This window comes from Pelodiscus sinensis, chromosome 1 (assembly GCF_052426305.1).
Source record: "Pelodiscus sinensis isolate ZL-2025 chromosome 1, ASM5242630v1, whole genome shotgun sequence".
NCBI classification, from domain to species: domain Eukaryota; kingdom Metazoa; phylum Chordata; order Testudines; family Trionychidae; genus Pelodiscus; species Pelodiscus sinensis.
The window spans coordinates 307282437-307308448 of NC_143052.1; the positions used below are offsets into that span (position 1 = coordinate 307282437).

A 26012-nucleotide genomic window follows, 5' to 3' on the forward strand; every position below is an offset into this window, starting at 1 on the left:
AATTTTGAATTCATTCTAATTTAAAAAGTTGAGTGTATACTGGGAATGACAAAAGAGCCCTATTTGGCTCTAGAGCCCTAGCTTACAGATTCCTGCCCAAACATTACCAGCTGCATTGAACTGACACTGCTTCTGCCCCTACAGGACACTTAAAATTGAGACGGTCGCAGCAGTCTAGACACAAGTTACCAGTAGTGGCTCCCTGGCTCCACTACTGCCAGGGGTACAAACAGCAGCTCTAGCTGGACTCGAACCCACAGATACTGAATAGCAGCCCGCTAAGCTAGAGCAGGGCTCCGTGCCCTTCCTTTAACCCCTCCCTCTCCCTCTCGCTCAGACGCTTGGGATGGATGGATGGAGAGAGAGAGAGAGAGAGAGAGACAGTGTAGCGCATGCGCATCTTTCACCCAAGCATTCGCGCCAGGCTGCGTCCTGACGCTAGCTCCGGAGCACGTGACGCCCGCGAGCCGAAGCGCCTGGGTGGCAGCGGGCAAGCGCACACTGCACGGAAGGAGCCAATCCGGTGGTAGCGCAGAGATCAGGCGGCCCGCGCCGCAGGATGGGAGCCGAGAGGGGACAGCAAGCAGACGCCGGGCGCGCCAGGAGTAAAAGCGCATCACGTGGCGTCAGCATGGCTGGGTCCGAGGAGGAGGTTGCGGCGGGAGCGGCTGCTGAGCGCGTGCAGAGCCGGCGGTTGCCTGTGCGGGGCCTCATGGGGGAGCCGAGGCCTCCCGCGGATTGCGCCAAGCGCTTCATCTGCTCCTTCCCCGACTGCGAGGCCACGTTCAACAAGGCGTGGAGGCTGAACGCGCACCTGTGCCGGCACACGGGGGAGGTGAGAGGGCGGGGCGGAGCCCGGGGCTGGAAGGCGGCCGTGTCTGGCTGGGCACGTGTCGTGGCATGCGCGGGTGCTGCTCTAGCAAGCGCAGGGCAGGAAGGGGGCTTATTTCAGCAGGGCACAGTTGGGAGGTAGAGATGCACAGGCACGCAGCAGCCGAGGGACATGCCCCAGTATAAAGGGCATGGGGGCTCTTGCGTCACTTTGCTGGGCCCCGGCAACTTGGAAATCACATTTTCCACTGGAAAAATCTAGTGTCTGCTGCTGTCACAAGCACCTACTGTGACTAGGGATGTAAAATCCTGTTTAATTGGTTAACCAGTTAAAGGTCCTCGGCACACGTGAACTGGGGCTGTTCCAGACACCCAGAGCAGCTGCTTGTCTGTGGCAGGCCCTGTGGGGCCTCCTGTAGACAGGGGCTGCTGCCAACCAGCACTGCTGCTCAGGAGTGGTGAGGCCGGCTGCGGCAGCTGGTGCCCCAGGTGGAAGGTGCGATCAGCACCCCCCGCCTGCACGACCGTCAATGGCTGTGACGCGCATCGGGTGCCTGGGTGCCCCGGGCCGGCAGCGCCCTAGGTGACCATCTAGTCTGCCTAGGCTCACAGGCTGCCCCTGCTGCTGCTTCTGTATCAGAGGCTGCCATGTGAGGTAGCTGGGGTCTCCCCAAGAGTAGAGTTGAGAGCTGGTTGGCTGCTGGCTCTGCCCTGGGGAGTGGCATCAAGTAACTAAGAAATTTAGTAGTTACATAATTATTATTAAAATATCTGCTTTCTAAGATTCCTAATGGGAACCAGTAAGCATCACCCCTTATGGTGATCCTGACCAGGTAACTTTTCACATCTTTAACTGTGACTGACAAAATTAATAAAAAACCCTCAATTCCCCTCCTTTTTTTTTTCCACCTCATTTTTATTTGGACGGTTTGGCAACACTGGGTGGCTTCACATTTATTGAGGGTGCATATCCTTCCATAGGTTCTGCAAGAGGAATTGTAACATTAATAATAGTCACAGACAAACATGTGAATTGTGGAAAAAGGGATAATACACTCATATTTGTTCATGACTTTCTAAAATAAAAGAACACAGATGCCACTAAATTACCCTTTAAATTAAAAGGATCTTTTACAAATCCCAGTACAATAAAGGATGCTCTATCAGAAAATTGGTTTTAAAAACATTGTCACTTTTAAAAAAGCTTCAACTTGTGTTATTCTTTAACCTCTCTGTGCTTTAGTCTTCTTGTGTGAAGGTACACTTCACTTCAACCCGGGTCCTTTAACTGACTTTGTACAAATTCCCTCCCCTGTCCTAGTGAAATCATCTGGGGCTCTCTGGGATTGCAGGATTGACAACCTATGTTCAGAACACTTTACAAACATCTGACAATTACTAAAGCTCTTTGGGTGAAAGAATCCTATAGAAATAGTACCACACCACATTATAAAGACACTATTTGAAATCTAGTTAATTAAAAGTTGATCTGGGTATTTCAATTGTCTGTCCTACTGCTAGATCTTGTGGCTTAACCAATGAACTTCCCTGTTTTTATTTATTTTTTAAAATGTGTGTTCTTTCCCATGTGGCTTTATGGAAAAACTAGGAAAATAGAGGAAACTGACTTCAATAAAACTGACTAATCTCATAATGCTGACAAGTAAGCAATGTAAACAAATACTGCATTAAGTATTTTTCTCTAATAATTCTGTTAGGCTTTTTGTAACTCTTAATAGTTTAACACTGAGTAAACATGTGCCCTGTGTGCTTTAGTTTTTTTCCTTATAGTTGTTAAATGTGCTGATATATGTAAAAATCACTTGGCTTCTTTAGTGTAAGGGCAATTTTTCCTGAAAACTAGTACTCTCCTTAAAATAACTATTACAGTTTTTAAGCAGTCTCTCTCTCTCTCTCTCTCTCTCTCTCTCTCTCTGTCAGAGACCATTTGTTTGCAGTTATAAGGGTTGTGGTAAAGGTTTCACCAGAGACTTCCATCTTACCCGCCACTTTCTTACGCACAGTGGAGAAAAACCGTTTGAGTAAGTACTGTGTTTTCTTCAGGCACTGAAAAGGTGATTAACTGCTGTCCTGTAGAAGCAAACTGAAATAGAAATCTTACATTCAGGAAAGCCAAACAAAGTATAACTAGCATGATTTGAAGTGTCATAGAAACTAGCACAAACTGGCATGCTGGTTCAGACTAGTGGCCATCTTGCCTAGTATCTTGTATCTGGCAATGGTCCATACCAGATGCTTCCGAGGAAGTTGGGGCAGGGAGAAGCTATAGTAGAATACCCTGTCTTCGCACCAAGTAGTTAGTGGTTGGTTTGTGCAATGATGCCTTAGGGTTTATATTCTTTAAACTAGTTTATCTAATCTCAAGTAACAGTTGTGTGTTCTCGGAACTAATGTCAAATCCTCTACTGGAATCCTTCCAAGTTCTTGGGCTCTTTTTCATTGGTTTTAATTTTTTTTCCATTTTGATTTCCCCTTTTCATTTGAGAAAGTAAATAGGACTGCCTAATTGGTGTTCCATTCACTGTCTTACAGGTGTCTCCCTCTCCTCCCCACCCCCTTCTTTCTAAAATAACTAGTACCAGTCTTTTCATATTCTTTCAGTGGAGTCTTTCATGAGATGAGGTGACCAGAACTGAACAGTGTGTTTTTTTTTTTTAAATGACGCTATTTAAACTTTTCGGTGCTACTAAAATCTTGAGAAATCAATGCATGTTGTCATGTACAAAATATTGTGTTACTATTGTGTGACTAGAGCTGAGTGGAAAATTGTTTTCCTGTCCAATGAAAATTTGAGAGATCCTCTTCCATAAGGAGATGAAACAAAGATGTTTTAAAGTTTTTTCACAAAAATCAGAATGAGACTTTTGCCTGATTTACAGCAGGGACTTGACCCTTAGTCTCCCAAATCCCAAGGGAAACTTTTAATTAAATTTGGTAATGTCCTATGAAAGTTTTAGTTTAGGCAAAATGACATTTTCTGATGACAGAAAAAATTTTGACAATTTTTTCCAACAAGTTCTATTACTAATACACACTGGGGGAGGTAGCTATGTCCGAGGTAGCCAATCATTTTTGACCGGGCCCACTTCAGAAATGTTTGAAGTGGCTCCAGGCTGCTCCGAAGGGGTGGTGCCAGGATACTTACATGCTTCCCTATCCATAGACCCTGATTGGCCTGGAGGTGGGGAAGCATGCAAAATCTTTGTGCCCCTTCTTCCCCCTCCCCCGAAGGAACCGCCAGCTGTTCTAAAGAGCTGGAGGTTTCCTCTAGGTACCAGTGCCCCTGGAGATGGGAGGAGACTTCATGTGCTGCCCCCTGTTGCCCCAGGTCAATCAGGGCTTGAGGAGGAGGAGCACGTGAAGTCTCTTGCTCCCTGCTCCTGCCCTGCAAGGGAGCGCCATGCTTAGTCAACCACTAGCTGACAAGTAGCTGGTGGTTGACTTCCAAGTGCCGAGCCCCTTGCAAGGCAGGAGGAGACTTCACACGCTCTCGTTCCCAGGCCAATCAGGACTCGGAGGTGGGGGGGCCATGTGAAGTCTCTTCCTGCGCTGCTATGAGCTTGGGGGAGTGGCAGGGCCTCTGTGGGCTGGATCAACTTGCTTGGTAGGTTGGATCTGGCCCACAGAGGCCCTTTTGCCCACCCGTAATCTATGTATTACTCTTAATGAGATCACTGAAACAACTGTATAAATAAGCTAATCAAGTAATTATTTTGCTTTTATTGCAAATGAACCAAAATGGACCGGAAGCAGGGCTGGATGGGGGCAGCAGGGCTGGACGGGAGAAATTGGGAGGAGAAGCAGCGGGAGGGAGGCAAATCAGCTGGCAGGAAGCAGGACTGACTCGGGCACATGAGTGAGTCCAGCCCCGGGGTAGTTGCGAACTGCCTGGCTGGTAAACACACTCATGCAGCGTGAGCACATCTACCAGCCAGGCAGTTCGCAGCTACGGACTGATACACCTAATAATAAAATTTACTGAATTAGAAAATACCGGACATTTTATATTCAAATACGTTGTTTCTGGTCCTCCCAAAGCCTCCGGTATTTTCTCAATTTGTTTCCCAGACAGAATCCTCACATACCGGACTATCTGGACAAAACTGGACACCTGGCAACCCTATCCCTCTTTGCACCCTTCCTCCTAGCCAGATACCCTACCCCAAATCTGCTCCTGCTCCCACCTCCTGGAGTGCCCATGCGGCGCTGGGTACCCCAAGCCCTGGCACAGGCTGAGCGGAGGATGCAGCTGGGTGAAACACTGAAAATTTGTTCATTTTTTAATTCTTTTTTTATATGCGTTTGTTTTTTTGCAGCCCAAAAATATAGTACTGAAAAAAAAACGGGTTCCAACTAAAGTAAAATGTTTGGGAAACCATGGTCTAGCCAGCTTTCTATCCATCTTGCAGTCCATTTATCCAATCCATATTCCTTAACTTGCTGGCAAGAATATTGTGGGTGACTGTATCAAAAGCTTTGCTAAAGCTGGCACTGGAGGCTTTGGGAGGACCAGAAACAACTTATTTGAATATTCATCATTTGCTTAATGAATATGCAAATATGCAAATGAATGTTACTGGTCCTCCAAAAGCTCATGAATGGATTTACTGGTCCCCGTGTCAAAAAATTTGGGAACCCCTGCTTTATAGGATGATTGTAAAGTTTGATTAATGTTTGTGCAATATTTTGAAGACAGTTATGTTAGTGCATCATACATTCATAAAACTATTGAGCATAATGACTTGTATATATGAAGTATTAATCTTGTTGCTTTAGCTTGTTCCCTTCAGTCTCCAGATTATCTGAATGCAGTATTAAGAAAATATAATTTATTTGTAGGTGCATGGCTGATGGTTGCAATCAAAAATTTACAACAAAATCAAACTTGAAGAAGCATATTGAACGTAAGCACGACAATCTACAAAAGCAGTATATAGTAAGTAACTCTTTGCTAGTATATGTTTGGCATTAAACATCCTCCTCTTACTTTAGTTAACCAAATATTTCAGACCCTGTAAATATTTCAGACCCTGTATGTTCAATTGTTGTTATAAAACAGTTGCAGATATGGTACTGAATTTGTACAGATATTAATGTTAGCAAAAATCTGTGGATCAAATTGGCCTCTCTAACCATGGCCAACTTAATTTTCTAAACAGTGTGACTACGAAGGTTGTAGCAAGTCTTTTAGAAAACATCAACAGCTAAAAGTTCATCATTGTCAGCACACCAGCGAACCTTTTTTCAAGTAGGTGAATAATTTTAATAAATTATATCAGGGTGGGCAATAATTCTTGATGGGGACAACTTGAAGAAGAGTAAAGCCCTTGACCACTTACCAAATTCTATGTTAATGGAAGGAGTGCTGGGTCTGGGATGGAGACTTGTGTGGGGTCTGAGAGGCACTTAAGGTGAAGGAAGGGGATGTGACTAGGGGTAGAGGATGAATGTGTAGGGTCCATGTGGGATTATGGGTGTAGGAGAAGACTGACTTGAGGGAGAGGTACAGAAGGCAATATACTCTCTAATCTTTCCATCCATGTGTGGATTTTGCCATCTATCTACAGAATAAATTTTGTTTTATGCACCAAAGTATGTATGAATATGTATCACCAGAAGAAACACAAACTTAGCTGTGGGTGCTGTGCAAATCAGCTAGGCAGCATTGGAATTTCTCCTGAGCAACTGCACAAACTCACAGCCTATAGGGAACACTGGCAAAAGGTACAGATAGAATTGGGACCAGGGGAAGGTCTGCAGAGGGCATTTGGAGGGTTTGGGTTGTGACCTGGGGCAGGGAGAGATGGGGGAAGAAGAGGTGCCAGGTGTAGGCTCTGGCCAGGAGGCACTTACCCTAGGTAGCTACTGGCCAGGAGCTCAGTGAGACCCTCAGGCACGTTCCCTGCTTGCCATGCTTCCACACGCTGCTCAAAGCTGTCAGCTGCTGGTATATACGCATCTTTACACTGCATGCCCCTGGGGGGAGGGGCGGACTTCCTGCACTGCATGGCACAGGCAGCTCCTATTGGGGGTGTTCTGGCTAATGGGAGCTGTGAGGATTGTGCTGGGGACGGGGGAAGCATGCAGAGCCTCCCTTCCCTGGGGCAGGCAGCACAGAGAAGCACATGGCCCCAGCATCTGGTTGCTTTGAGCAGCATGTGGGGGCTGTGGGCCATGGGACATTGGTGGCCCAGAGTATTGTGGCAGGCAGGACCCAGCCCACACTCCATATTTTGCCTGTCCCTGCCATCTGTTTAAATATTTCAGAAATGTGTTTGTCAGTTTGTGAGTCCATTTGTTCAAGAACTCCTCCTAAACAAGACCACCACCAAATTTGGAATGCAGCTTCCTCTTATCCTAACTTAAAAAGAGGTCAGGGTTTGGTCGGCTTCTGCTCTGCTGACTCGTGCCCCCGGTCCTGTCTAGTCCGGGCGCCAAACTGCTCAGTGGGGGCGGCAGGTGCTCCCGAGCCAGAGGCGCTGGGCTTCCTGCAGGCCTTTGAAGTGCCCACTCCCACCGCCCAGCCCTAAGGAGTAAGTGGTCTGCCAACGCCTGTCCTGCCAACGCCAGGCTCTCCACGTGGAGCTGTGTGCTCCCACACCAGCCTGGGGGGCAACTGCCCCCCTGACCTCCCTCGCTATGCCTCTGCCACAGAGCCAGGCACCTCCAGTTCCCCCAACCCAATGTCTGGGTCTCACCAGAGCTGTCACCACCACTGCAGCCACACACTTCTCCCTCCAGGCCTGGGGCGCCTGTACAGATCAACTGTTAACGTCCAGACTTGAACATTCAATTTGACAGGCATGTGTGTTGAGGTACCTCCCAGATTTCTCTCGTATACCACCACGGGTTGAGAAACACTGTTCTAGTATACAGTATTAAATGAATAAAATAAAGACATCTTCAGTGTGAATAGATAATGCAGTATGGAAATCATTTGCTTTATGAACTTTTTATATGTAAATGTCTTCCTTTATATTTTTAAGGGATGCTGTTAGATTAACTTCAGGTTTTAGCAGCTTAGTTCTGTTCTACAGACATACATACAAATGCTTATCCCTTCACTTTGATGGTCTATTCTGAGCAACAAATCTGTGTCCCATAACTGAAAGTGTTAGCACACAGAATACTTTGGATTTATTACAACATCATACACTTCTAGGCTACATCTACACTGGCATGATTTTCCGAAAATGCTTTTAACGGAAAACTTTTCCGTTAAAAGCATTTTCGGAAAAGTGCATCTAGATTGGCAGGATGCTTTTCCGCAAAAGCACTTTTTTGCGGAAAAGCGTCCGTGGCCAATCTAGATGCACTTTTCCGCAAAAAAGCCCTGATCGCCATTTTCGCGATCTGGGCTTTTTTGCGGAAAACAGTACTATGCTGTCTACACTGGCCCTTTTGCGCAAAAGTCTTTCGGAAAAAGACTTTTGCCCAAACGGGAGCAGCTTAGTTTTTCCGGAAAAGCACTGATGATTTTACATGAGATCGTCAGCGCTTTTCCGGAAATTCAAGTGGCCAGTGTAGACAGCTGGCAAGTTTTTCCGGAAAAGCTGCTGATTTTCCGGAAAAACTTGCCAGTCTAGACACAGCCCTATAGTTTACTTTTTTCATATAAAGTGTAATCCATAAGTGGAAAAGCACTTTCCATTATGAGGTTGGCTCCCCTGCCTGCTTCCCCATTAGGGAGCAGCTGCTTAATTAACGTGAATAAGTGGTGAGCAAAGGTGCGTTAGGGACACAAGTGGTTTCCCTGCTTAGTAGGGATGTGAATGTATACCCATTTACACAATTAACAGATGCCCATGTGAGGGGAGCCAGCTTTTAAGCCAGCTACCTGCGCATGTCAGCTCCTGCGGAGTTGCCTCCTTTCTCCCCCCCTCCCCCCTTACACTGCTGTCTTTAATGCTCCCCATGAGCGCTGACTTCCACTTGGCCCCCTAGGTATAAATGTGCAACTGCTATAAATTTAATCAGTTACATATTTACAAAAATAAATGCATTTTAACATCCCTACTGAACAGTACTACCTTTGTGGAGCTGTACATCTCAGCAAAACAAATTGTGTTTTTAATTAGTGAAACCAAAATTAGGTCTTATTTCTCTTATAGGAGGAATTTCCTTATGAGTTCCATTTTGTTACTTCTAACCATCTAATAGCATAAGCGTTAGCATGGTCCACTGGCTAGATCATAAGAGTAGGTGACAGGTGTCTGTTGGTTGTCCTCCCTCCCTGCCGTCCATCCTCCTGGCTCTCTGGCACTGACTTGTTGCTATATAGTCTTATGTATTCCCCACCCCCTCCTGTTCATACTTGTTATCCCCATTTAACAGATGGAAAAACTACCTCACTGGGATAATGAGGTTTAACTAAGCTTTTAAAGTCTTGGATGAAACTGGCTATAGATATAGCAAATGTTTGTTAACTACAACATAAGGTTGCAGTTGTGTAGCACATCAGGCTTATCAGAACTGTACTGTGAAGAGTTCTATTTTATTACAAAAATATAAAATAAAATCTTTAAAATATGCATTTGGCTGCACCATTCTAAATGTTTTTGGCTCATTAGTGTTTTTGCTTTGTTTTGTTTCATTGTTTTAAATGTGTTTAACACCTAGATGTAATCATGAAGGATGTGGAAAACATTTTCCTACTCCAAGTAGACTAAAACGGCATGAGAAGATACATGAAGGTAACCCTCTTGCTTCACGTTGAAATACCACAAAATAGCTTGTTTCTCAGTGTAGCGTGGAGGCTCCAAGATCTACAATCAGATCTAGACATGACACTCACCTCAGAAACCAACACTATAAATTGACACAAAACAGGTTTGACTAATTGTACAGTTGACTAAGGTAATTATAGGGTATTGCAGTATTCAATGTGTAATTTCACTTTTAATGCAAGTGAGAACATTCACAGGCTTGGCAGAATAGCTCCAAGTGTTTTTAGTCCTACTGTTCAAGTTGGTCCTTCCCTGACCATGTTTTCTTTCCCTCTGAGATAATTTTGATATGATTGAGTGGTTAAGGCACTAACCTGGGACTTGGGAGATCTTCAAACTGTTTCCTGTTTGGACACATACTGCTTGTGTAGCCCTAGGCAAGGCACTGAAGACCCGCTTTTTAATGTTCTTGACAGGCCTAAAAATGCAGATGTGGGATTTTCGATAAGTGCTCAGATGTCTAACTCCCAACTTCTGAAAATAGTATTAGGCAACTGAATACAGTAAAACTCCGAAGGTCCAGCATCTGATGGTCCGGCACCATCAGGAACCCGGAAGTGCTCCGGGCAGCCGGACCATTGGAGCTGCTCTGCCTCCAGCTTCCCTGATTCAGCCCCTGCTAAAACTGACCAGCGGCTGAATCGGGGATGCCTAGGGCAGAGCTGCTCTGCCTCTGGCTTCCTGGAGTCAGCCGCTGATCAGTATCAGCAGCGGCTGACTTGGTAACACCTGGGGCAGAGCAGCTGGGGTGCTGCCGGGTTGGTTCAGAAGCGCCGAAGAGTGGCACTGCGGGACCAACCCGGCAGCACCCCAGCTGCTCTGTCCCAGGTGTCCCCAAGAGCAGCTGGGGTGCTGCCGGGTTGGTCTCGCCGTGCCAAGGGTCGCCGCTACCGGACCAACCCGGCAGCACTCCAGCTACTCTGCTGCAGGCATCCCCGATTCAGCCGCTGCTGAAACTGACCAGCAGTGGCTGAATCAGGGACGCCTGGGGCAGAGCCGGACTATTGGAAGGGGGGGCTATGAGGGGTCTGGGGTGGCATCCCCCCCACCCCAGACCCCTCATAGCCCCCCCTTCCGATAGTCTGGCAAATCTGATAATCTGGCACCCCCTGGGTCCTAAAGGTGCCAGATTATCGGAAGTTTACTGTACTTCAAATTCTGCTTTGCAAGGCATAAATGACATAGTTCTTCTTGCTTTCAAAAGTGATTTAAATACATAGTCTGAGTTCCATGAACTGTCATTAAGACTTCATCTCGTATGCAAATTTAGGCTCTCCAGTTCATGCCCACATTATCCATGCAGGGGAGTTACAGCACTTTCACACACAAGGCTATTCACACCACCTTCATCCAAACTACAGGACAGGCTGATATGCCTTTAGTCTCTTTTGATAATTAGATTCTGTCATTTATGCCTTGCAATGCTAAGTAGAGCAGTGCCTAAATATCATTTAAAAATCTGGGCACTACCCTGACTCCATTCCTCTTTTGTAAAATGGTAATACCTTCTTACCTCACAGGGACGCTGAGAGTAAATACATTTGCTCCTGAGGCACTCAGATATTACTGTGGTGGGGGCCATACGAGTATCTAATATAAGACAGAATTGTGCTTAGTTTTAACTCCAAGTCAAATGACTTAAACCTAGTTTAATCATACTTGATTCAAACTCATGACTTGGCAAATCAAACATTGGTATGTGGCCTACATTGGAATGAATGAAAAAGGACAATTATCATACTCTAGATACAATTCCAATAGCTTGCTGTGCTGTTCAGCCCCATCTCAGCTCTTAGGGGAAACCCTTCTAAGTACGGAGGTGGGGCCGAACAGCACACAAAGAATTGAAAGTACTCACACTATATAAAGCTGACTGGAACCAAATATTGAGCATACAATACTTAAGCTATTGGAATTGCACTCTTTGCTGAAGTGCCAACAAAGGAATTAGTTTGCAATGCCACTTCATAATTGGACTGAACTACTCATTTCATCTAGGACAAAGAGCTAGTGGCTCTTAGCTATTATGAACCTCCACTAAACTTGGAAATATGTAATATAGATCCTTAATGCTATATCTCTGTATCTTAGTTAATTAACTGAACCTGTGCACTTTGTAAACTTAAGCAATGTGTTAATAGGATATGCATGCAAAAAAGACAACTGTTCATTTGTTGGGAAAACATGGACAGAACATCTAAAACATGTGAAAGACAGTCATGCAGGTAAGTTCAGTTAAAACTTGCTTTTACAGTTCTATATAACTGCTTACGTTCAGTCCCCTAGTATATTAAATAAAAACCCAAATACTAACCTAAAGGGAAATTTAACTACAGTTTTTACCACGCTGAATTTTAATACAATTCTGACTAGTCTGTAATGAGAAAAATACTAAAGTCTCTAGTTTGTCCACTGATGTGATCGTGTAATAAGAAACTATAACCTATTAAACGAAATACCAGATGCTAGATTATTCATATGGGAACATGAAATACTCCCTGAATTTTCTGCAGTTAGTTAACATGAATTGCAGACTCTCTCATTCTAAAGGACTGACTTTGAGAGAATCAGAAACATCACTTCATTTTTAGTAAGTTGCCTTGTTCTTGTCTTTCACCTAGAGCCAGTAGTCTGTGATGTTTGTTCTAAAACATTCAAACGCAAAGATTACCTCAGACAACATCAGAAAACCCACGCTGAAGAAAGAGAAGTATGTCGATGCCCAAGAGAAGGCTGTGAGAGAACTTACACAACTGTGTTTAATCTTCAGAGTCATATTCTTTCATTTCATGAGGAGAAAAAACCATTTTTTTGTGATTATGCTGGATGTGGAAAAGTGTTTGCAATGAAAGTAGGTATTATAGACTGCCTTGAAATCCAGAATATCCTTCCTTGGGTCATGCCAACATAATTTTCTTCTCAATTGCAGCAAAGTCTCACAAGACATGCTGTTGTACATGATCCTGACAAAGGAAAGCTGAACTTAAAAGTAAGTCAAATATTCTGAAATGTCTCCGAGCCATTTCGTTTCACTTAAAGAGTAAATTAACACATACAAGTATGTAAAGTACCTTTTAGATAACCTAGCTTATACTTAGCTGCTCCTGAATTTAAATACTGTAAAGGAGGGCAAAGATTAATTTTGAATACAGGCAGTCCCTGGGTTACGTACAAGATAGGGACCGTAGGTTTGTTCTTAAGTTGAATTTGTATGTAAGTCGGAACTGCCGTCCAGATTCAGCCGCTGCTGAAACTGACCAACAGCGGCTGAATCGGACACGCCTGGGGCAGAGCAGCTGGGGTGCTGCTGGGTTGGTCCCGCAGCGCCGCTCCTCGGTGCTACTGGACCAACCCAGCAGCACCCCAGCTCCTCTGCCCCAGGTGTTCCCAAGTCAGCCGCTGCTGAAACTGACCAGCGGCTGACTACAGGAAGCCCAAGGCAGAGCTGCTCTGCCCTGGACTTCCTGGAATCAGCCACTGATCAGTTTCAACAGCGGCTGAATCTGGACGCCTGGGACAGAGCAGCTGAGGTGCTGCCCGGTAGGTCCCCGCAGCAACGCACGTCAGCGCTGCAGGGACCAACCCAGCAGCACCCCAGCTGCTCTACCCCAGATGTCCCCAAGTCAGCTGCTGCTGAAACTGATCAGCAGCTGATCCCAGGAAGCCCCGGGGCAGAGCAGCTGGGGCCCCCCCCAGCAGACCAGGAGATGCAGAGCGGCTTTTATCACCGCAGAGGACACGGGCGGCAGGACCACCCAGACGCGCCGTGGTCCCGCCGCCCTTGTCCTCCGTGGCTTTGCTCCGCATCTCCCTGGTCTGCTGGGGGGCCCCCCCAGCAGACTAGGGAGACGCGGAGCAGCTTTTCTCGCCGTGAAGGACGGGGGCAGCGGGACCGCCATGGTGCATCTCGGCAGTCTGCTGGGGGGGTGGGGGCACAGCTAGGGCGGGGTTCCCTCACCCCGTTCGTAAGTAGGGATCCGACATATGTCGGATCCACGTAACCCAGGGACTGCCTGTATTCAGATCAGGTTTTTAATCTATAAATAGGAAGGTTCCTAACCTCTGTACTGTGAATCTTTCATAAGGCAAAACAGCCTCGTCCTAAACGGAGTCTGGCCTCTCGTTTGAGTGGATATATTCCTCCTAAAGGACGACGACGACGAAAGATTGAAGAGGCAACAGAAAATGGGGCTCTGAATAAACCTGTAGAAAATGAGTTACCGACTGTTGAAACACTCACTCTACATTAAAGACTTCTGGAGACAACTTTGGTTAATTTTGACAGTTGCTTTATCATCACATTGGTCAGTTTATGTAAAAAGCTGGATATTTTGTTTTGTAATCACTTCTAGTGTTTGGGTAAAGTCACTGCAATTCATTGGATTCAGTAGCTTCATTTTCACTCTTGTTTGGAGTGTCTTTTTGTTTTTGTTTTTCTGTTTTCTTGTATTCATTAACTTCTTTGTCTGACATGTGCCTCAAAACACATGTACTTCTTCCTTCTCTAATGACTTTTGGCTGGGATAGGTAAGTAGCTTTCGCAGGCATAGTCTCAACAATCTGGTCAAAAAAAGCTAGCTGAAAATAAGGAAAATAAAAATTCTGGTTATACGAACAATGGTATTTAAGCAGGACACTTCTAATAATTCAGAGTAAGTGAAGAGAAATTAAAATGTTATGTCTGTTCTACCTCTGGCAATTTCTTACAGTAATCTGATATACTCTTAACACTGCTGCACTTCTGGTCCAAAGTAGACCAAATCACTTTTGTCTTCTCCTAGCTTTCCTCTACTCATCACCATATAGTAAGTGAGACTTTTAAAGTGGTTCAGCCACTACCAAATCTCTCCATTTCCAGGAAGCAGTTGCAATGGTAAAATTAAATTGAACATTCTCCGTTAGACATATTATCTTTCCACTTGATTCTTCAGTATAATCATGTGACCATGAAATCCTTTAATCGAAAAGTTAGCTGTACAACTACTGTTATAAGCTCTACTAGTGAGTGAAGGAAAACACTTATGAAACAATGAGTAGCCCTGTGGCACCTTAGGTTTTGTCTATACTACCCCCCTAGTTCAAACTAGGGGGGGGGTAATGTAGTCATACGGAGTTGCAAATGAAGCCCGGGGTCTGATTTCCCGGGCTTCATTTGCACAAAGCCGGCGGCGCCATTTTTAAATGCTGGCTAGTTCGAACCCCGTGCCGCGCGGCTACACGCAGCACGGACTAGCTAGTTCGGATTAGGCTTCCTATCCGAACTAGCTAGTCCGTGCCACGTGTAGCTGCACGGTACGGGGTTCGAACTAGCCGGCATTTAAAAATGGCGCCAGCCGGCTTTATGCAAATGAAGCCCGGGAAATTCAAACCCCGGGCTTCATTTGCAACTCTGTATGACTACATTTCCCCCCCCCCCCCTTCCCCAGTTCGAACTAGGGGGGTAGTGTAGACATACCCTTAGAAACTAACAAAAAAAACACTATTCGCTTTCATGGGCAAAACACACTTCTTCAGATGAGATGATCTCGAGTTTCTCATCTGATGAAATAAGCTTTTGTGGGCAAAACCTATGATACTATAATGTCAAGTAAGGGAGAGGTAGCCATGTTAGTCTGATCTTGGTAAAACAAAAAAAAAGCAGTCATGTAGCACTTTAAAGACTAACAAGATGGTTTATTAGGTGATGAGCTTTCGTGGGGCAGACCCACTTACATCTTTCGTGGGATCTGTCCCACGAAAGCTCATCACCTAATAAACCATCTTGTTAGTCTTTAAATCTCTAAGGTTCCACAGGACTACTAACACCACTACCCCTTTGAGTCTTATGAAATAGGTTCTCCACTTCTGATATTTGTAACTTTTCAGGGGGTAATCTGAAGGTCAAATTAAGTTATAATGATGAAATGGTGTAATGCACAATACTGTTTTGTACCTGCACAAGTGGAGAGAGGTCTATTCTCTCACAGATTTAAAGAAATGCTTTTAAAAGTATCAATAAAACGTTTCCCCTTCTATATTAAATCACTAATATTGACACCCACAAATAATTGGGTTGAATGAGACATTAAGTCCTGCTATCCTAAATTAGCAAATACGCCCACCCTGATCAGCTGTAAATCACTGCAAAATAAGGTGTACTGAAACAAAAGGAATCATGTGCTATTCAAAGCCACCTACTTTGTCCTAAGTGGAATTACCAAAGAAGGTAACTCAGAAGTGGGGAGACAGAAATTAGATGCTTTATATTTGTCAGTAAGGTGACTGAGCTCACTTGCATGCATGTTTGTGAAGGAGATAATGGGCTGAGACTCAGATTATAAGGCCAGAAAGGACCTTTGTACTCCTCTAGTCTGACCTTTGGTAGAACAAAGGACACGGAATTTGCACATCTTTTCATAAAAATGGCTATACTGGATCAGACCAAAGGTCCATTTAGCCCAGTATCCTGTCTGCCAACAGTGGCCAATGCTAGGTTGCCGTAGAGGGAGTGAACAGAACAGGGAATCATTTGATTCTCTCCTGTCATCCATTTCCAGCCTCTGTCAAACAGAAACTAGGGACATCTTTCCTACCCATCCTGGCTTATAGTCATGGATGGACCTTATCCTTCATGAATTTATCTGGTTCTTTTTTGAACCCTGTTCAACTCTTAACTAATGTTAAACTAGAAATGCAGGGTGGTGGTGAAAAGGGTTACAGTCTTAAATTTATCATTTCCAGTCACTCAATCCTCATTTTTCAGATTAATCAGTTTGGTCAAGGTCTGCCTGTCTCGGATAAGGTGGAGTACAACTCAGCTTCTTAACAAATAAGGCTGAATTCCACCACTAACTTGCCCACAAAGTGGATGAATTCCTAAAGTTCTAAAAAAATGTCAAAAAATTCATTCTTAATTTGCTACTGATGAAGAATCTACTGTAACTCTTGCTAAATTTTTCCAGTGTTTTAGCTACTCTGTTATGGCTCAGGTCCAGTCTAAATTTGTTTCAACTTTGATGTATTCTAGATTTATTATATAGTAGAATGCAGTGCTAAAACCTTTCTAGTGTGTGAGATTTACTTGTGTAAGTGCATTGTTCAAACTATCTCAGTGAAGGGACAATTAGTCCTGAAGGCTGATATCTATTGAAATAGCATAGATAAGTTGAAATAGCTTCAGTTAGAAGGAAGCAGGTTTTGCTCTTTGTACTGTCATAACCATCGCTTTTTGCTAGTAGGTGGTATACTGTCAAAGGAAGAAAACTGTATTGTATCTGGAAACAGTTACCCCTAGTTGACTTATCAAAAGCTTTAACAAACCTTCATAGCTTACCATCTTTTCTGGCCCATCTGCAACATTCTTTTGCTGTACAGAAATTCTAACATGATGCTTTTTATCAATCCACTGCTGAATCTGTCTAATTTTGGTCTCTAAGTCATGTTTTGCAATAGCTGCAGAAAAAGTTAACTCCTTCAGCTGAACAGGTCCTGTTAAAATATAACCAATATATAGGCTTCTAAGAGTTTGGTAGTGTTGTGCACCCCCTTATTAATGCACTGAGGATACTAGGAGTTTCATTGTTTTAGGGGGAGGGGAGGAAAAGTACAGGTCAGATAAGTGTCTTAATTTCCGAGAACCCATCTTGCCTACTCCATTAAGCGTTCCCTGTCTTATGTTTATTGTTCTTTTTGCATCACTCACAATATCCTATGTACTGGAATCTCTATCCCTAGAGGTTTTTAAGTCTCAGCTTGACAAAGCCCTGGCGGGGTTGATTTAGTTGGGATTGGTCCTGCTTTGGGCAGGGAGCTGAACTTGATGACCTTCTGAGGTCTCTTCCAGCTCTAAGATTCAATGTCCTCTAATCTCGCTCATTATCATGCCTCCTCCTATGCTGTTCCTTACGCTTGGAACATCTTCCCTCTACCATTATGGCAGGCCTTTCCTCCTCCAACATCCCTCTTACAAAGTAGCCTTTTCAATAAGGCTCAGAACTCTCAACCAATATTAAACTAGAAATGCAGGGTGGTGGTGGAAAGGGTTACAGACTTAAATTTATCACGTCCAGTCACTCAATTCTTGTTTTTCATATTAATCAGGTTTGGTCAAGGGCTGCCTGTCTCGGATAAGGTGGAGTACAACTCAGGTTCTTAACAAATAAGACTCAATTCCACCATAGACTTGCCCACAAAATGGATGAATTCCTAATTATTTTTTTTGAAAAAAATAAGACTGCCCATTGTATAGTTAAGTGGGAAAACTTAGTCATCACCCCTCTACTCTGATCTCCATTCTGTTTCAAAAGCTCACACAGCTTTAAATTCTATTAGAAATAAGAGTCCTTGTAAGACCATAACTACAATTCATTCTCTTCCCACCCTCACTGCATGCTCTGAAATATCCAATAATACTGACTTTTTTTGTTTTAACAAGAGCTAATCAAAACTGTCACAGTGGTACTACTGCTGTAGCTCGCTTGTCTCAAATCAGTATTAACTAGCAGAAAGTTTCTAAAATGTGAAGAATTTCTTAATTTGTATGTCCTGTCTTGTGTTGTTCTCAAACAGCCAGACATCACTATATACACACACACCTCAGTAAGTGCTCCATCTTGCCACTTTATCAGCTCGATAATTTAAACTACAGGTACAGAATGATTTCTGGTTATTTTATATCAAAAAGAATAAGGGTCCATTTGAAGCACTTAAATACTAGGGATGTTAAAAAGCGGGTAATCGGGTAACCATGTAACTGCTGAATATTTCAGTGGTTACATGCGCTTTCATTATGGGGTGGCAGCCGACTCCCTGGTGCTCCCTGTCTGCCACTCCACTCCTGGAGAGCTGGCTGCCACCCTGCGCTGGTGCCTCTGATACAGAGCCAGCAACCCAGGGTGGCAGCTGGATCCTTGGGAGTGGAGCAGGAGCCTCCGTGTAACTGTTTACAGTAACTGATAAGCCCAGGCTCTTTTATGTTGAACAATATTATGAGATGTCAGAAAAAACCATGCTTTTTATGGCATATTCAGTTAGTCATTTATAAGTTTTCATTAATAAAAACTAATGGTCTATTAAAAAAACCAAATTCAATGTGAATGCCATGCTACTGGAATCTAGATCATTCATTAAGTATTCAAACAATACCAAAAGCCAAAATATAAACAGAGCACAATACATTAACTAAATGTAAAATTAAGTAGACTAAACCAATTTTTTCTTTTTCCAAATGCAAATCCAAAATAACATTGAGATGGCAGTACTCTGGATTTACATTGATGTAACAAACAGGATTTGATCTACTATCACTAATTCCAATACATCACTTTTCAAAGAGTTTAATGTCATAGTAAGGCACATACCAGTTTTTGAATGTGCTTTTTCTTTCTCTCTAAGTTTGAGCTGCTCTTCATGAATCTGCTTCCCAGTCATCAGTCTGTATACTGGAGGGTCTTCATTTTCACGCAGTGGAACAAGCTTCAAATCAGTTTTATTCATGAGTTGAATCACATCTCCTCTGTGCATATTTCCCAAGCTATCCCCATTTTCATTGATTACATGAAGAATCGGATAAGGAATTTTCCTCCCAATACTTCCAAATGTTTTGGGGGCATTTAGGGTTTTTTTCTTTCCTTGTGTCTTTTTAGCTTCTTCAGATGTACAAAATGATTTTGTGGGTATAAACATAGGTCTCTGGTTAGCACCAGCCATCACCATCAGTGTTTGAGAGAATGTTGTCTTTTGCATGATTAGCACCACGCGAATATCAAAGTATCTATTTATGCAACTAGTTTCATTCCTTGTGGCTTGATGTAGTAATTTCCTTAGGCAAAGAGCAGCCATTCTGAGAAAGTGGGGGAAAAAAGAAAAAAAACTTCTGGTCCTTAGTTAAAAAGGCCTAGGTCAAGGAAGGCAGCCCTAATTCTTAAACTATCCTTTTGTTTTGCAAAATCATGTTGATTTTGATTTAATAAGATAAGGTTCACGGAGTTTAGTGACCCCACAATAATGTGCTCATACAACAGAGAGAAAGGGTTCAGCAGGGAAACTACTTCAAGGTTCTGAAGGATTATTACAAGTAGTTTCCCCCTAATATTTTAAAATTTGGGGTCTAAAAGTTCTGTGAGCTAGGGTAGGTGGTGTTTTTAAATTAAGTTTCAACATTTGAAGACACATCTACAAATGAAGGAAGTTGGATGGAAAAATCTGACAGACACACACCTCTGTCCTGGTACTGTTGGCATACTTCTTGATAAAATATTTTCTTTTTGCTTATACTACACTGACTCAGGCCCACCTAGACACCCAAGAGAAGTTGATGTCTATACATCACATATTGGGTAAGTTCTTAGAAGTTCATGTCCCTGAGGTTTACAGGACGCTTGAAATTTGAAAGAATGAAATGTCGATGCATAAACTTTGCACATGTGATTAAAATCCAACTATTACCATATTTATCGTCAGCCCTTAGCGAGGAACACACATCTGAGGGTTGAAATTGTATATTTAGTATACAATGTATTTTGTACATCACTGACTCAAAACAATTGTTTATTTTCCTCAAAGTATGAGTTATACAAACTTAATCCTATATAAGCAACCAAAGAAAGATACTTAGCAGTTTTGCTGTTGTATGGGTTAAGTCCTATGATCATTTTAGTAACTAAACTAGAACGCTCTGCCATCTCTAAGTTCAGAGAAATATGCAGAAATATTAGAGCACAGTTGCATCTGTATTAGTAATTTAATTTTGTCAAGCTATAATATTTTCACAGAAGTTGAAAATAAAGATTTGCTGTTGGTAGTGTTTAAACATGTCCACAATCTTGTTGTTGAATATAGTGCAGTGGTGGACAGCCCATGGCTTGCATGTGGCCCATCAGGGTTCTACATGCGGCTTGCACACTCCCCTTCTGCCACTCCATGCCTCTCACACTGTGGGCCCTAAACTTACCTACTCTTTCTGCTCCTTCCCAGCACTTCTGGAGCACTGTGAATCAGTTGATATGCAGCATTAAAGCTCTGGGAGGAGCAGGGTGGGAGTGCAAATCAGTCAATTCATAGTGCTCCAGAAATGCTGGGGAAGGAGGGAGGGGGGAAGAGAGAAGGGACAGGGTGTGCTTGGGGTAGGAGGCAGGGAAGAGGTCAGGTGAGATTTTGAAGGCAGGGATGGGGTGGGAGCTAGAGCAGAGGGTCGAGCAGCCCTGGCAAAATGAGAAGTGACATGCATTTATAACAAGAGCATGTGTAAGGTGCATGCTGTACACAACATTTTGAGAGCCACAAACTCCTACTTTGTTACTTTGACCGGCAATTTAATTTTCCCTTAGTAAGGGATCATTTTGTGTTGAAAAAACATGATAAGGAAAATCAAATGCGATGTGTTTAATCTTATTCTTGGGGTCATTCTCGATTTAGATCTTGCTGCCTTCTGAGATGAAAGAAAGCCACTCATGCAACCCAATCATTAGCCTTGGGTGCCCATCAATGATACAGTGAGTTAGGACAATAGCCTGATGTTCCTCCCTACTCCTTAAAGATATTTAATGAGCTTACATACGGAATGCACTCAGGCAAGAACTCTAGGGTAGAGGGCAGAGTGCATTTTACTAAAGACATCCCATCATAGCAGTTAATTCTTTTTCTCTCTGATGGTTATGAAATAGGCAGACTGGGGAGAGGAAGATAAGGTAAGAGTTTGCTACAGGCATAGGGAAGGGAGGAGTCTTTCATAGAGTATGTCCTCACTGCAGCATGTTCAAGCCTAAGTAATCCTGGGCTTACATTATATTGTAAACATATCCTAAATCACATTATTACTTGACAGAGGTTCCCAGCTGAGGCTAGTAAGCAGAGATAAGTGTCTAGCATGGCTTAGCCTTACAACATACTCTTATCCTTAATGTTTCTTATTGCCTAATATAGGCTGCTCCCTGCCTAGCATACTGGTTTTGTGGATCCCATTCTTAGGTCCCTTTCTTTACACATGCATTGTATAGGGAACCTCTGTATGTGTAGCCTCAGGTTAGGCGTTGTAGCTTAGATCCCAATCTGGAGCTGCAGCAGCTATAGTGCACCATGCAGGCCTGAGTCTAACCATCCATATCTTAGAGCATCTCCTAAAATATGGTCCTTCTAGCTAGCCCTTTGTGCATAGTGCAGTGTGTGAAAACTTGGCTGGCCACCAAACTTGACTATCTAGACTACAGAGGACCAATGAGTCAGCTCATGGGATACTTTTGGTGAACTGGCAGTATGAGTCCTAAGGGGCTGCATCTACACAGTGAAACAACAGAGCTGAACCTTGAGTCCTAGCTTAACTACACAGTAAAGAAAAACCCACAGGTTGCAGGGCTGTTTCACTGCAGCATAAGACTTCCCTGTTGGGCTAGAGCAGGGGTGAGGAACTTAAGGCCTGGGAGGCTGGATCATCCCCAGGCTTGCCTGGATCTGGCCCCTGAGGTTCAGGGCTTCCCCCCACCACCCAGCATTGAGTCCATGCTGGTACTCCAGCCTACTGCTGTCCCCTCGCAGGGCTGGAGCACACAAAATTTACTAAGCAGCCCCCACCCCAGGCTCTGGTGTGCGAAAAAAACATGGAGAATGTTCTTCTCAGATGGAGGCCATATCAGTGAGGAGGGTTGGTTTAAAAACAATTTTTTTATTCTTTTGCTTCTCACTTGTGTGTGGCCCCTGACTGCTTTTTCTGTGGGTCAGGAGCCCCTGACCCAAAAAAGGTTCTCCACCCTGGGCTTGAGCATGGGCTATATACAGCACCATGTAAGGAGGGAGGGGCTCCAAATACATGCTACAACCTGAGCCCCCAAGTTTGATATGAGGTAGTCCTTATGCTTTAGAGCCATAGTGTCCAACCAGTAGCCACTATAGTGGCTGCTGCGGTAGCAAACTAGTCACACTCAACTGGCCAAACAGCCCCATTGTTCAAGACAACTAGTCATACTCACCAGCCAAATATCCACTTGTGGCTAGTGTGTTGGACACCACGGCTTTATCACTTTCTAAATAAACAGAAAGGGATCAAGTTAGAATTAGATTCAGTGATTTGCCCTAACCTCACACAGCAAGTCAGTGGCAGAATCAGGACTAGAACCAAGATCATCTGAGTCCCCAGTCTTGTCCCCTACCCACTGCACCACTCTACTTTTCCCCCATTGTACCTGACTATAAAGAATGTTCATCATGAAAATGTATGCTCTCCCTCCCACAAAAGAACATGCTATTATTTCATGAAATCCCAAATGATAGATGTGGTAATGACTTTTAGTGCAGTGCTCTAACACTGTCACCCAAAACCCCACCCTCATTTGCTGGAGGAGAAAGTAGTATTTTTTTCACATCAGTGGATTTTGCTGGTTATGTTTCTGTTCGTGGTGTATATTTTGCTGTATGTTACAAATTAATCTCTGGGAAGAAACATGCACAACTATAAAATGGTATTTTTCTATGAATTTTACAGTGTCTGGGCAGGGTGTTTGTGTCTTGAGAGGAGAGCAGTTTATGGTGAATATGGATGGGGTATTTGTGCATGTTCCTGTGCATCCTGAAAGGGAGGTATTTTAATGCAGAAGTGCTGAGAAGGGATATTTTGTGCTCATTGTGTGTATGAGTGCATTGTGAGGGGGTATATTTTGCTGCATGAAAGTGTGCATGCATACAAACCGGAGGATTTTTTTTCCTGTGCACACCTGCATGGAGGATGTGTGCTATATATTTGCATGCATGCTGAGAACATAGATTAACAAGTAATTAGAACTTTTATACTAGATTTGGTAATTTCTGCTATCTAGTAAACTATATACATAAACTTAAGCAATTATTTCATTTGAGGTTTTCAGACTCTTATTGTCATTTTAGTATGCTAGAGTATGATGAATGATATATTGCTTATTTGCTAGATAATTAACTTTTTCCTCATGCCTTGTCAAGCTGCATTAGGGTAGCAACTGGAAATTAATTAAACAGAGGAAACAGCAACATTTATTTGTATTAAACAAAAGAAGCCCTTAATATAGGACATTATTTTGTCATATTTATAAAGCTTGACCTCAAAGTTAGATGTTTTTCTTCTGATTCTTAATGAGGAAAAGCAGCCTTAAACTCAAAAGTGTTGATCAAGGTTCATGGGTTCTGAATATTTATTTGTTATTTAAATGTTTTAAGACAGGGGTGGGCAAAAGCCACTCAGCGGGCCGAATTCGGCCCACGTGGCTGTCCCAGGCCCTGTCCCCTATCATGTAGCCTGGGAGCCAGAGCCACGTGAGTCCTTTCAACTGCTTCTGTTTAAAGGGCTTGTGCCTTCCTTGCGCCTGTCAGGCAACGTGTTGCCTGGCAGCCACAGGGAAGGCTCAAGCCCTTTAAACAGAAGCAATTGAAAGGGCTCGCAGTTTTGGTCCCATGATTGCCTGTTGCCTGGGAGCCAGGGACATGCGAGCCCTTTCAATTGCTTCTATTTAAAAGGCTTGTGCCTTCCCAGAGGCTGTCAGGCAACAGGCCCAGGGAAGGCATGAGCCCTTTAAATAAAACAGTTGAAAGGGCTTGTGTGTCCCCGGCTTCCAGGCAACCCGCTAGCAGCGAGCCCTTTAAATGGCAGAAATTGAAAGGGTGTGCAGCTCCCGTCTCTGGCTAAAGTGATGCCTGGGAGCTGCAGGGGAGGCATGGACCCTTTCATCTCCTGCTATTTAAAAGCTCTGCCCTGTTTGAGGCTCTACCCTTTTTTGAAGTGGTCCCTGCTCAAAAATGATTACCCACCCTTTTTAAGAGATTATAAGTTTAGGCTTTAGCTTATTTTGTACTAAATTCAGATATTTTGACAGGCTAATTTTGTAAAGAAACTCTTATTATGATGTAAACAATAAAAAATCCAATTTCAATTACAAAATCTGATATTTTTAATCTATTTATATCCACCCAAGAGAAGATTTTTGGGAGTGATACTAAGAGAGATGCTGGGAGGGAGTATTTAAGAAGAGTGCTGGGAGGGAGGTGTATATATTTTGAAGAGGTATTTTAGGGTGCTGGTAGGAAGTCTTGCTGGTATGGAACATGGTGCTAGGAGGGGTGTGTGTGTACTGGGAAGAGGTCTAGGGATTGTTTGGGGGTGCAAAAGGTCATTCTGTACTGGAAAGGCTATTGGGGGTGCTTCTAGAGGGTGGCTGTATTTGGAGGGTTACATGGGGGCTGCTGGAGGGGTGGGTGTATTGAAAGGAATGCATGGGGGCTGAGTACTGGAGGGGTGGGTGTGTATGGCAGGGATACCTGGGGGTGCAGGAGTAAGCATATTAGGCTATTGGGGGGTGTGGAGAGGTGAGTGAGCTATGGGGGGTACATGGATGTGCAGAAGAGGTAAGTGCTGGGGGGTACGTGCTAGGGATGTTCAAATGTGTTTATTTTTGCAAACGATTATAGGCAGGGAGGCAGGCGGGAGCCGGTGCTCTGGGGAGTGTGCTGGGACGAGGTGTGGGGAGGGGGCACACGGGATGAGTGCTGGGAAGGGGTGGGAGGCGGTGCGTGGGGGCGGGGAAGGGGCACTGCCTGGCTGAGCTGCCCGGCCTCACTCTGGCGGGCGGCTGGCGCAGGCCCGGGACGCGGTGCCAGCCCGTATGTCTGTCAGCGCCTCCCTGCAGCCCCGCGTTGGGACAGGCGGCCGGGCCGGGGGCTCTGCGCTTACCTGCCGGGCCGGGGATCCAGGAGCGGCGGACGCGGGGCGGGGCGGGGTCTGCGCGGCGCCAGGCCTGTCTGCAGCGCGCGCGGGGTTGCGCTGGGGGCGGGGCGGAGCGGAGGCGGAGCGAGGACTCTGCAGAGACTCCCACTGTTGGGCCACGCGGGGAGGGCGTGTCGCTGGCTGCTGAGCTGCGCATTTGTGCATCCCCCACTGGGGCTGTGTGACTGCACTGCACGTGCCACACAAGGCAACTACATCCCTTTAGCTTGGTCGTGCAGACCAGGCTTTAGTGTTCAGCCCTTACCAATCGTTTTACAAAATAAAGAAAAAGGAACAGAGGAGGATCCTGGCCTCAGGCCTTCCCTCATAGAAAACTGCAACATTTTGAGTTTAGCTTATTTTATTTTGCAAGACTATATGTGATGCTTTCATTTGGGGGGAGAGGGGGGAAGAGGAGAGGAAAAATTTCCCCCAGTCGCAGTCTCTTTTATTTATATATAACAAATTATATATCGAGAGAGAGAGAGAGAGAGAGAGAGAGAGAGAGAGAGAGAGAGCGAGCACGCCCCTCAGTTTCTGCAGTCAGTTGAGGAAATTTTGAAGCTGTTTGTAGTTTTTGGTAAATAGGGCAGTGCAATTTTCTGTTTTATAGAAAATGCAGTTTGTGCAGTTCTGTATATGAGGAATAATCTTTTCTAAATCCGTTTCAAATCTGAACTTCATGTTCACGTTTGGGATGTCAATGAAGTAAAGCAACCACTTTAGATGCCTTTTTA

General features: G+C 44.3%; 2 protein-coding genes across 6 annotated transcripts; one reads left to right on the forward strand and one right to left on the reverse strand.

The window, feature by feature from the left end:
* Window positions 1-473: 473 nt before the first annotated feature.
* GTF3A (general transcription factor IIIA) lies at window positions 474-14267 on the forward strand. 2 transcript variants are annotated; one of them, XM_075919232.2, is made up of 9 exons: window positions 474-835; window positions 2773-2873; window positions 5692-5788; window positions 6012-6100; window positions 9472-9545; window positions 11720-11803; window positions 12200-12288; window positions 12508-12567; window positions 13664-14267. In XM_075919232.2, exons 1-9 carry the CDS (start codon window positions 560-562, stop codon window positions 13826-13828), a joined length of 1035 nt encoding a protein of 344 aa, XP_075775347.2. In that variant the 5' UTR covers window positions 474-559; the 3' UTR covers window positions 13829-14267. The 2 variants fall into 2 exon arrangements, with proteins under 2 accessions (XP_075775347.2, XP_075775346.2); XM_075919231.2 differs by having other exon boundaries at window positions 476-835; window positions 12200-12429.
* MTIF3 (mitochondrial translational initiation factor 3) lies at window positions 13846-25455 on the reverse strand. Of its 4 annotated transcripts, none has more exons than XM_075919233.2 (5): window positions 25243-25350; window positions 22520-22573; window positions 18917-19398; window positions 16891-17045; window positions 13846-14156 (listed from the first exon to the last, which is right to left on the reverse strand). In XM_075919233.2, the coding sequence occupies exons 3-5, from the start codon at window positions 19395-19397 to the stop codon at window positions 13944-13946; spliced, it is 849 nt and encodes a 282-aa protein (XP_075775348.2). In that variant the 5' UTR covers window position 19398; window positions 22520-22573; window positions 25243-25350; the 3' UTR covers window positions 13846-13943. The 4 variants fall into 4 exon arrangements, with proteins under 4 accessions (XP_075775348.2, XP_075775350.2, XP_075775351.2 ...); XM_075919235.2 differs by having other exon boundaries at window positions 18917-19428; XM_075919236.2 differs by lacking the exon at window positions 22520-22573 and having other exon boundaries at window positions 18917-19031; window positions 25243-25455.
* Between the last annotated feature and the right edge of the window lie 557 nt (window positions 25456-26012).